The sequence below is a fragment of the Scyliorhinus torazame genome, chromosome 21 (assembly GCF_047496885.1).
Source record: "Scyliorhinus torazame isolate Kashiwa2021f chromosome 21, sScyTor2.1, whole genome shotgun sequence".
Classification (NCBI taxonomy): Eukaryota; Metazoa; Chordata; class Chondrichthyes; order Carcharhiniformes; family Scyliorhinidae; genus Scyliorhinus; species Scyliorhinus torazame.
The window spans coordinates 93089263-93101721 of NC_092727.1; the positions used below are offsets into that span (position 1 = coordinate 93089263).

Genomic DNA, 12459 nt, shown 5'->3' on the forward strand with positions numbered 1-12459 from the left:
TTAATCGGCTCATATACTAAAGCCTGAAAGTGGTTTGGGGAATTAACATATCCTTGTGGCAATTTACAGTATACGTAATGTTTAGTGCCAAAGGTAACTGCTGTCTTTTCCCTGCTGTTCTAACTCTTTGATCATTATCTCCAGCTCGCATTTGGCACCTCGGGTCAAGGGCTATTTCTATTACGGCCTGTATCGTCTCCCTGGATTGTGTGCTGGAATTGTGTGCTGATTAACCCTGTGTCATTCTTTCTATTGCTAGGTTTGCTTTCCTTATTTCCTTTACATTATCAATTGGTTTTAATATCTTAATTTTTTTTATTTCTGCATCTATTTTTATTAATCTTTCCCTGCCATCAGATTCTCATTTCCTGATACTGCAAGTAATACTCCTAACCTAAGCTCCGGTCCCATATCTTTATTCCCTAAAACTCTGTCTCAATGTAGTTTACATTCTAAACTTCATTTCTTCTTGCTAGTGACTTTCTTGCAACTTGGCGGGCACTAGGACCCAGTGGAGCTGTGCTATATCACTTCCACCAACTACCTCCTAATACTAGTCTCATTGGTCCCTGTGTTTCTAGCCCCTTACTGCCACAATGCCTCTCCTACGGTTTTTGGGTTTGGGCATCTCTAAAATGGCCTTCTTCCTTTCTACTGGGATCTTCCTTTTCCCCTGTGTAATCGTAAAATAAAGTTAAAAATTCATAACCTTTGCTGTATGAAAAATCCCCCAATCTTAAATTTGATGTGCAGCGTGTTTACAGAGAAAATACTGAAATCTCTACAAATTTTGGAGCAAAGAACAAATTTTTTTTTAATGTAGGTACATCATGGCTGCCTCTAACAAAGGAGCCAATGCACCCCGCCCAAATGCCTGGTCTTCGCATTTCAATTTTTTTTGAGCAGCCAAGACTATGCCGAGTTCAACTAATCATTTACAAATCCCAATTTATACATTTTGATTTTGCTTTTTGTTTACTCCCCGAGACTTGTGTTCTAAACAACTTCCACAATGTTAATCATTATTACTGATTTTCTAAAGAACTTTCAAATACTTAGCGCATTTTAAATCTCACTTTCACTGCCCCTGTATACCTCCTAACTGATGTGCAACTTCATTTTGCAAGACACAACATTTTAAAAACTAGGTATACTCGAGGAAGTTCACAACTTCTTATTAAACACACACACTCATTCATCCACCGAGATCTCCACTCAAACGAAAGGATTTCAATCATTATACTTTCATTCATTTCAACCAACGAGACAGTAAGTTTGAATTTGCCAAGAAAACACAATATAAAGAAGGGGGCTTTCACTTTTCCCTTCTTCAAAACTGTAAATAAAACTCGAAGAAAAGGTAACTTCTCTCCCAAAATATAAAGTAAATTTAACAATCCTGGAGCATCCAATTTTTCTCCGATACTGCCCCGACTTTTCCAAGTCTTTGGTTCCCCCTAGTGGCCATTCATCTCCCAACTTTATTTTTAACTCATAAGACATATCTCCCTCTAACAAAATCCAACTTTAGTCAATTCTAATTGTACGGCATTGACTTGTCTCCAGAACATTCCCTCAGTGGTCTTAACTGAATTGTCTGTGACATTCCCTCAACCCATTAAAGAACTTAACTGAATTAAAGTGTAATTCAATACAACCAATTTTAATTTTCAACCCACATGCACGGAATTGAATTATCGTTTGATATTCCCTCAATTCCCGTTAAAGACCTTAACCGTACCTACATCGACTGAAATTAAGTTTTCGAATCCGCCAGACTGATCTTTGATTTCGTCGAACGATCTTACCCGACCATAGGCGAGTGACCAAACCACTTTGGACCATGAGGCAGGGGAAAACCGACGTGGTCCTTTATAATCTACTCACACCGTGGGCCCATTTCCCCTCTCTCCATCCAAGGCTGGTTTAATTCTGAATTCGCGGAGAGTCGGGAATTCGGCCGAGAAATCCCCACCAAATATTGAAATTCAGTTCTTTCTGTCCAGTCTGGTCTCAATCAAAAGGCTGAGTTCGGATTATAGATATTATTTTATTTTAGTTCACCCGGCTTGCAAGCTCCACTCACCCTGATAAAAAGGCAGGAGACAACATGTTTCTTGAAACTTCCAGGGCGAGTGAGACAAAAGGAGGCAAAACATGTGTTCTCATATACATACATGCAGTATCATGTTCCACGTACACGAATACAAGATTCTTATAGGCCCTTTTCCCACATTCCTTAACCTGGCCAAATAATCTAACCGTCACTACCACTGATAGGCCCATTACACATTCCTTCCCTTGGGCCTCTTTCTCCCAGCATCCTTTGCAGCATCCCTTGCAAAAGAACCGGTCTTAATAGCTTCCCATCCCCCTCTCGCCATGCTTTGCTCATCTCTTTGTTCACTCGCTGCAACCCGAATTAATGTCTATAATGCCTTATCCTATTTCTCTGCTTTCCTATATTAGGGTATACTTCTACACTATCCTAACTGGTCATCCCAGTCTAATGCTTTTTCTTTAGTTCAATTCCTCAGCAGTCCGGTGACGATAACTGCTCCATGCATTAGGATTTTTGTTGACTTGTGGAGATCGTTGTTGCAAACGCTCGCTGCTGGAGTTTGCAGAAGGCTGAGCTGGCACAGCTGATCCTCTGTGGAATTTCCTTATCATTAGCTGCCAAGGTATGGGAAGTCTCTACATATTACAGCGTCTCTGCATACCAGAGGTTGGTTGATATTAATTTTCTGGCAATATTCAAGGACAGGCCGAGTTTCCTGTATGCAGAATTGAAGAGGTTGAGAGTGGTTTGCAACTCCGGTGCAGAGTGGGCAAGGGCACTTGTAGATCATGTATGTTTATGGTGGTCAGTTTAGTTCTGTTACAGAGGTGACTGAGGTTAAGAGTTTTCACCATCTCAACAGTATTTAATACTGACACTAGTGGGTGCTTTATCTTTGAGATAAACAATCACTGTCAGATAGATTGTAAATAGTATGTGCTGGGGGCTATCACACAGCCTTGATTGACACCTGGTTGATGTGGACTGTTTCAGATCTCCCACTCATGGCAGTTGAAGCCATGTCATCTTGAAGCAATTGCAATACTGTAATGAGGTTTCTTGGACATCCAAATCATTGGAGCACAATCTCCGGAGCCTCGTGATTTACTGGGCCAAATGCTTTGGTCAGATTGAAGAATGCAATGAAGAGTTCCTGATGCTGGAAGGTCTAAAGCCACACTGTGTCTGTGGGAGGATTTCCTCAGCCACAGGGAGGAAGCGATTCAGGATTTCCCCTGCTATGGACATGAGGGAAATACCTCAATACTTTCCACAATATGATTTATGTCCCTTTGTGTAGTCACAATTGTCGCATTTCTAAAGTCAGAGGCAGTGACTAGTTCATTAGATGAGTGCATGAAGTCCTGATGTGAGCAGAGGTACGCCAGATTTGAAGCCTCAGCTGGAATACTATAGGGGCTGCAGGCTTTGTTACTTTTCATCCATTTGATTGCTTGCTCCGTTATTAGTGGTTGATCCATGGATTCTACCACAGGGCACTGGGGGATAGCCTGGGGAGTAGCAGCTGCAACTGTGGATTCACATTGGAGGACTTGTTGAAACTTCTTTCCAGTATTGGATGGCCCGACCAGGATCAAGGAGCTCCCAATGTCATCACTCAAGGGATTGACAAAGCACATATGTACCATCCACAGAAGCATTTTAATCCTAGGCAGACAATAAACAGAATGTATATCACTGTCACACCTTGATCACTATCGTTAATCTTTACGATCTAGTCTTCAATATTACCCTACTGACAGCACCTTTATGTTTTCCATATCTTGAGCTCTTTGCTGAGAATCTCAGGAAATGTTGATGTTCAGACATTATTGGTATTTGATTTAATGGATATCTGAGTAAGATTTGACCAGGGATTTAGATTTGCAATACATGAAAAGCAGGACAGGAGAAAACCATCTTGTGCATCTAAGCCATTTAGACATGGTGCATGTGGCGGGTAACTCGCCTCCTGACCACCCAAAGCCTGTCCACCATCTACAAGGCATAGGTCAGGAGCATGATAGAATACTCTCCACTTGCCTGAACCAATGCAGATCCAACAACACTTAAGAAGCTCAACACTATCCAGAACAAAGCAGCCCACCCCATCTACCACCTTCAGCATTCACTCCCTCCACCGCCGGCAGTGTGTACAATCTCCAAGATGCACTGCAGCAACTCACTGAGGCTCCATTGGTAGCACATTCCAAATCTGCAGTCTCTACCACCTTGAAGGACAAGCGCAGCAGATACATGGGAACACCTCCACCTACAAATTCTCCTCTAAGTCACACACCATCCTGACTTGTAAATATATTGCCATTCCTTCGCTTTCGCTGTGTCAAAATCCTGGAACTCCCTCCATAATAGCACTGTTGGTGTGCCGAAACCACATGGCCTGTAGCAGTTCACCAATGAGGGATGACAACAAATGCTGGCCTAGCTACTGAAGCCCACATCCCGAATGAATAAATAGCAAAAAGCATATATATACTGTCAACCTGTGGCTCCTCAGAACCTGCACCGTCTGGACCTGTAAAGACTTAATAACCTGCAAAGACTCGCATTCAAAGTATCGTCTTTCATCATTGACTTTGTCTATATATGAGTTTGTGGAACCCACCTGATGAAGGAGCTGCGCTCCGAAAGCTAGTGACTCCAAACAAACCTGTTGGACTTTAACCTGGTGTTGTAAGATTTCTTACTTTGAAAAGAATAGAATTGAGTTGCATCACGCTGGGGTTGTGGAAAGACCACTTGATAGATGAAACGCTCTTTCTACCATAAATTGAGGGTTTCAGTTTTTTTAGAAAATATTTTATTGAGCCATTTATAATTTTAACAATTTTAAACATCAAATTTCAATAAGAACAAAACAACAATAATATACCCAACAAACCGCAGCCAACATGGCTTACACAAACAGTGCCACCTTCCCCAACCACCTCCCATACCTCCCCATGTCCCCCCTTCCGCCCCACCCCCCTCCCTGCTGACAGCTTAATTGTTCTCAAAAGAAATCGATAAACAGCTGCCACCTCCGAGCAAACCCCTGCAACAAACCCCTCAAGGCAAATTACATTTTTTCAAGTCTGAGAAACCCCGCCATGTCGCTAACCCACAGCCCCGACTTCGGGGAGTCCGCGTCCCTCCACCCTAGTAAGATGCGTCTCCAGGCCACCAGAGAGGCAAATGCCGGGACGTCGGCCTCGCTCGCTCCTGGGTCTTCCGACACGCCGAAGATCGCCATTTCTGGACTCGGCATCACCCTCATTTGTATACCTCTGACATGAGGGCAGCAGGTACGGGAAGGTCGAAACCTGCCTCCGAATAAAATTCCTCGCCTGCAGGTATCGGAACCCATTCCCCCATGGCAACTCAAACTCCTCCAGGCTGGGTAAACCCTCATCAATAAAGAGATCTCCAAATCTCTCGATCCCTGCCTGCATCCATCCCTGAAACTCCCCCCTCCCCCCCCCCCCGTCCAGCCCCTCCCCCGGAGCGAACCGGTGATTATCACATATCGGCGCCCACACCGATGCCCTCTCTAATCCCATATGCTGTCTTCACAGGGTTTCCGTTTTCATTCAATGGCCAGCACCTCGGCCTCCTAAGAAAATGATCAGAGCACAGCAACACTGCTTTTCCATTGAGTCCCTGAGTTTTGATGTTTTCCTTTCAGAAAATTCTTATTGCCACAGAACTTACGTTTTCAGGTTATGCCCGATGGACAAAAGGTAAGACCCATTGTACGTGACACAGTTCCATCAGGCAAACTCCACATCATTTGGCTGCCCAGTTAGTAGATATCAGTGGGTCACAGGCATTATTCTCTTCCAGGCTGCACTGAGCCAGAACTGCATTTGAGATCAAGGTCTGATTAGCATGAACAGTTCACCCACCCACAAGTGGGAATCCAAAGCCCGATATTGCTTGATTTCTCTGTATTAAGTGAAGCCTCTACTCTGCCTTTTTTCCAGTATGAACCACGGGGTGTGATTTGCAGGCAAGCAGTAAATGATTGCGATGTCGCAGAGATCTGCACAGGGGACTCCAGCCAGGTAGGAATGTTTCCTGTTCGTTCATTACAACCGCATAATTGTTGAGCGATTCCATTCGATGTAAATTGTCTCATGTTGTATGTAAGCCTTTTCAGGAAGATACCTACCCTCCAAGTTTGTATGTGGCACCAGCTCTGAAGCTTTAATTCAACACATAATTGTGACAGGCGGTGGTAATTATAATAGACATGTGGCACAATGGTCAGCACTGCTGCCTCACAGCGCCAGGGACCTGGGTTCGATTCCAGCCTTGGGTGGACTGCGGGGTTTGCACTTTCTCCCCCTGTCTCGCACAGTCTAAATTGTGCCGGTTAGGTGGAGTTATGGAGTAGGCCTGGATGGGGTGCTTATTTGGAGGGTCGGTGCAGACTCAATGGGCTGAATTGCTTCCTTCTGCAATGTAGGGTTACTGCGGATTCTATGCATTCTTCCTTCTGCCAGGTGGTGTGAATATAACACAGTGAAATGTGTTGGAGGTCTGGGAAATTGAGTATTGCGAGTTTGATTTCAGTTGTGTTCCCTAGATTTCAACATGAAAGACGGGAGGCCTATACAGTCTGATCCTAACACATGTACCATTAACACAAGCATACCTTAGGGGTGGCATGTGGCGCAGTGGTTAGCACTGGGACTGCGGCGCTGAGGACCGGGGTTCGAATCCCATCCCTGGGTCACAGTCCGTGTGGAGTTTGCACATTCTCCCAGTGTCTGCTGGGTTTCACCCCCACAACACAAAATGTGCAGGTTAGGTCGATTGGCCACACTAAATTGCCCCTTAATTGAGAAAAACACAAGCATACCTCTGCCTGATTAATCTTCAGAGTGAAGGTCTCCAACCTCGAAAATATACAAAGCAATTTCGAATATTCAATACCCAGTCTATTAGAACTCACAAATGCCCTCTCCTTGAACAGCACAGCAACTTGCAATGATACTGCGCTATTTACAGGTAAACCGTACCAAACACATCACAGACTGGGGGGGGGGATAGAAAGGGTGGGATTTGCCGGCTGTCCATGCTAGTGTGATATTCCATTCCCATGACAGCACACGGGTTTACTGACGAGGAGGGGTACAGTCAACAGGAAATCCCGTTGACAACGGCGCGACCAGTCAACCCCACTGGTGAGCCGCCTCCACCGCCAAAAAACACCCAACGGATTGGTCACTAAATCACTCCCAAAAAGTAAGCCCTACAATTAGTCTAATAAAGCCTTCTTTACAGTTTAATCTCTAAGCGTCATTATTGAGGGTACCTCAATTTATTAGACTAATAACTATACTACAGCTAGAGACGAGAGCTGACTGTTGCACAGACCATGAGGCAGCCCTTTATGTATGGCTCCCAGATGGGCGGAGCCAGAGGCGGAGTCCCCAGGGTTCCAAGCCTGGTCTTAAAGGGGACATCACCTTACATGATGATAAGGCAGTAACCGTTCATCACACACGCCCCCCCACCTCCCAAGTCCCATCCATTTACTTGAGCCACTTACCTTTTCCTTGGCTGTCAATTTCAATGCGACCTTTAAACCTATTCAGTTTACCAGGTAGTGCTGCGAAATAGGAAGCATGGACTCCTTCGCTCCGACTCTTTAGACTTCGACACCTGGCATCGAGGACAACTGCGCTGCCTGGATCTCACCAGCCTGAGTCAGAAGGTCGGGCAAGTCAGGCAAGGAAGATATTTGGTGCAGGTAAGTGGGCACTCCATTGCTGCCTGCCACTCCGAGGAAGTTACAGCCATTGAAGATGGTGTGGGAGAGTTAGGAGAAGTAACTGTAAGCTGTACTGGAAAGACACCTGCTGAGATGATTTTCAAAGGAGACAAGAGAGAGCCTCTTTGGAAAGGAAGAAAATGGAACCAAGGCAACTGCAGGCTCTGCCATCAGTGACTGGAGAGGAAAATATATAGAGGACACGATACTCCCAAAACATTTCAAATGGGGGGGCTTTCAGGGAGATTCTCGTCGGCTCTTCCAGCGAGTTCCCCACCAGTATTCAATGACACTTAGTCACTTTTCTGAGCCCTGGGGCGTTTCTCACTGGTTTAGCCCACATTTTGTTTAGCACTGGGAAGCTGAACTCATAGATCAGGCCACCATTTTGAAAGGGTGCCACGATCTCTAAGTGAGCTTTTGGGTCCCTCACACCCCCCCACCCAAGGGCAATGTCACCCCCCACATACATGGACACTACCCCACACCCCTCCAAATGAGGACACTCCGCTATGTGGTCCCTGGGGGTCCCCCCTCTTCGGCCCCCCCAAGGCCCCTTACAACATCCTCTCCCTTCCAGGACGCCCACTCATCACCTCCTCAAACCTCTCAGAGGCCTCTACTTACCTGTCCTGCGCTCTCCCACCCCTCATACCTCTCCTCCACGCTCATTTTATGGGCATGGCCCCCTGGCCCTTGGCAGTGCCACCCTGGCACTCAGGCACCCTTGCACTGCCACCCTGGCACCCAGGTAGTGCTTCTTCTGGCTTGCCAGTGCTGTACAGGCACCTTGGCCGATACTGATCGACGCCTGGCTGCATCCTTCCTGGGGAGGCTGAAGAATCGAGGGAGGCTGATGGATCCCACGTGAGTAGGTCGTAAGTAGGTTTACGTCCTACTTCTGGGAGTGGCATTTGTGGAGCGGAGTTCCGACTCCGATGCCTCACTTTGGAGAATCTCGCAAGGCGCAGAGTCGGTTGGGCCGCTCACTGTAAGCCCTTCCCGGGATTCTCCACTGGGTTGTGCTCCCGCTTGAGTGCAATTGGCAGGAGAATCACACCCAAAAGGTCAGGATCAGAGAACAAAATGGCCTGGGAGAGGTACAAGATTGGAAGTGATTGTCGAGCTAGGATGGAGCAAAGTCATACATGTGAGGATGTATATTTGAAATTCATATCGGGAGCAGGCCATCAGTATGTACTTAAGGTACGGTAGCACATTGCTTAGCACTATTGTTTCACAGCGCCACGGTCCCAGGTTCGATTCCCGGCTTGGGTCACTGTCTGTGTGGAGTGTACACGTTCTCCCCGTGTCTGCGTGGGTTTCCTCCGGGTGCTCCGGTTTCCTGCCACAAGTCCCAAAAGACGTGCTGTTCGGTAATTTGGACATTCTGAATTCGCCCTCTGTGTACCTGATGCACGATCAATGACCATTAAAGCGAGGTTGTTTCCCCCAGCAGCTCAGGTACAGAATGAAGGATGCTGGGGCGGCACGGGCTCTTCGGAGCTACCATACAGCTTGACCAATAGGAAACATACAATATCTACCAATGGTGTTCCAGCATTACCAGGTACCGTAATACCTCTACACTGACTACCACATTCACCCCCTGTTAAAAAGAGTCCAGCGGGGGTGGTGGCCTGATATTACAACATGGTAACGTGGTAGAAATTATAGTTATGGAGGTACCGTAATACCTCTGTACAGCGTTTTGTAACTATTTACAGATTCACAATTAACTATATACACTTTAAAATGAAGCAATCAGTCGATCGAGGGCCCTGGTCGTCCTCTGTGATCGTCAAAGCTTTGGTGGTGACGCTGGTGGAGGCTCGGGCGTCTGTGACTCCGGGAGCGTGGCCTCGATCTCTGTGGCAGCTTCAACACCCCTAGACGGCGCTGGTGGGGAAAACGGTTGACCTGGGAAGGGAGCGTCTGCGGGGTGCGTCGGTGGGTGGGGGGGCCTAGACGGGGCCGGCGGAAGGACCGATCCTCCTGTAAGGTGCACCGGTGGGAGGGAGGGTGAGACTGGTGGCTCGGGTGTGCGTGGGGATCCGGCAGGCGACAGGTCTCGTAGGGAGACCGTATCCTGTCGGCCGTCGGGGTACGCCACGTAGGCATACTAGGGGTTAGCGTCGAGAAGATGGACCCTCTCGACCAACGGGTCCGACTTGTGCGCCGCAAGTGTTTCCAGAGCAGGATGGGTCCGGGAGCTGCCAGCCAGGTTGGGAGCGAGGACCCAGAGGAGGACTTCCTGGGGAAGACAAGGAGACGTTCGTGAGGTGTTTGGTTGGTCGTGGTACAAAGCAGTGACCGGATGGAGAGGGGGGCATCCGGGGGGACTTCCTGCCAGTGGGAGACTGGGAGGTTGCTGGACCGTAGGGCCAGTAGGACGGTCTTCCAGACCGTTCCGTTCTCCGTCTCTACGTGTCCGTTACCCCGGGGGTTGTAACTGGTCGTCCTGCTCGAGGCAATGCCCTTGCTGAGCAGGAATTGACGCAGTTCGTCGCTCATCAAGGAGGAACCCTATCACTATGTATGTAAGCGGGGAACCCGAACAGTGCAAAGATGCTATGGAGGGCCTTGATGACGGTGGCTGCGGTCATGACGGGGCAAGAGATGGGGAATGAGAACCGGGAGTACTCGTCAATCAGGTTCAGGAAGTACGTGTTGCTGTCGGTGGAGAGGAGGGGCCCTTTCAAAGGGACGAGAAGCCTTTATCAGGTGTGCTTTCTCTGGTCGGTAGAAGTGCGGTTTGCACTCCGCGCAGATTTGGCAGTCCCTGGTGGCTGTCCAGACCTCCTCGATGGAGTAGGGTGGGTTGCGGGTCTTGATAAAGTGGAAAAAGCGAGTGACCCCCGGGTGGCAGAGGTCCTCGTGGAGGGCTCGGAGGCGGTCCACTTGTACGTTGGCACATGTGCCGCGGGACAGGGAATCGGGAGGCTCGTTTAGCTTCCCGAGACGATACAAGATCTCGTAGTTGTAGGTGGAGAGTTCGATCCTCCACCGCAAGATCTTATCGTTTTTTATCTTGCCCCGCTGTGCATTATCGAACATGAAAGCAACCGACCGTTGGTCAGTGAGGAGAGTGAATCTCCTGCCGGCCAGGTAATGCCTCCAATGTCGCACAGCTTCTACTATGGCCTGGGCCTCCTTTTCAACTGAGGAGTGGCGGATTTCGGAAGCATGGAGGGTACGTGAGAAGATGGCCACGGGTCTGCCCGCTTGGTTGAGGGTGGCCGCCAGAGCTACGTCAGATGCGTCGCTCTCAACCTGGAGGGGGAGGGACTCGTCGATGGCGCGCATCGTGGTTTTTGCAATGTCTGCTTTGATGCGGCTGAAGGCCTGGCGGGCCTCTATTGACAGGGGAAAAACTGGATTGGATCAGGGGACGGGCCTTGTCTGCATAGTTGGGGACCCACTGGGCATAGTAAGAGAAAAACCCTCGGCAGCGCTTCAGGGCCTTGGAGCAGTGAGGGAGGGGGAACTCCATAAGGGGGCGCATGCGTTCAGGGTCGGGGCCTATAACTCCATTTCGCACTACGTAGCCGAGGATGGCTTGGTGGTCGGTGCTAAACACGCATTCATCCTTGTTCTACGTAAGTTTAAGGATCTTTGCGGTCTGGAGGAATCTTTGGAGGTAGGTGTCATGGTCCTGCTGGTCGTGGCCGCAGATGGTGACATTATCGAGATATGGGAATGTTGCCCGTAAACCGTACCGGTCAACCATTCGGTCCATCTCGCGCTGGAAGACCAAGACCCCGTTAGTGACACTGAAGGGAATCCTTAAGACGTGGTAGAGCCGCCCATCTGCCTTGAAGGCAGTGTATTTGCAGTCACTAGTGCAGATAGGGAGCTGGTGGTAGGCGGACTTAAGGTCCACCATAGAGAAGACCTTGTAATGCACGATCCTGTTTACCAGGTCGGATATGCGGGGGAGAGGGTAGGCGTCCAGCTGTGTAAACCTGTTGATGGTCTGACTGTAGTCGATGACCATCCTATGCTTCTCTCCGGTCTTTACCACCACTACTTGAGCTCTCCAGGGACTGTTGCGAGCTTCAATGACTCCTTCCTCAGTAGCCTTTGGACCTCTGACCTAATAAAGATCCGATCCTGGGCACTGTACCGTCTGCTCCTGGTGGCGACGGGTTTGCAATCCGGGGTGAGGTTCACAAACAGGGAAGGCGGATCGACCTTGAGGGTCGCGAGGCCGCAGACAGTGAGGGGGGGTATAGGGCGCCGAATTTGAAAGTTAGACTTTGGAGATTACACTGGAAGCCTAAACCTAGGAGTGTGGCCGCGCAGAGGTGGGGAAGGACGTAGAGCTGGTAATTTTTAAACTCACTTCCCTGGACCGTGAGGTTTGCTACACAAAACCCCTTTATCTCTACTGAGTGGGAACCGGAGGCCAGGGAGATTTTTTGATTAACAGAGTGGACGAGGAGAGAACAGTGCCTTACCGTGTCGGGGTGTATAAAGCTCTCTGTGCTCCCAGAGTCAATTAAGCAGGACGTCTCGTGCCCGTTGATTAGTACTGTTGTAGCAGTTGAGAGTGTTCGAGGCCGGGACTGGTCCAGGGTCACCGAGGCTAATCGCAGCATTTGAGTGTTCTCTTCGG

The 12459-nt window shown here is 48.6% G+C and overlaps 1 protein-coding gene across 4 annotated transcripts in view; it reads left to right on the forward strand.

Moving 5' to 3' along the window:
* Positions 1 to 12459, forward strand: part of adam11 (ADAM metallopeptidase domain 11) — a 256822-nt gene that overhangs the window by 201354 nt on the left and 43009 nt on the right. For all 4 annotated transcript variants that reach the window (XM_072487068.1, XM_072487070.1, XM_072487069.1 and 1 more), the window contains exon 18: positions 6046 to 6126. In XM_072487068.1, coding sequence (XP_072343169.1) covers positions 6046 to 6126 — 81 coding nt within the window. The remainder of the gene's footprint in view (positions 1 to 6045; positions 6127 to 12459) is intronic.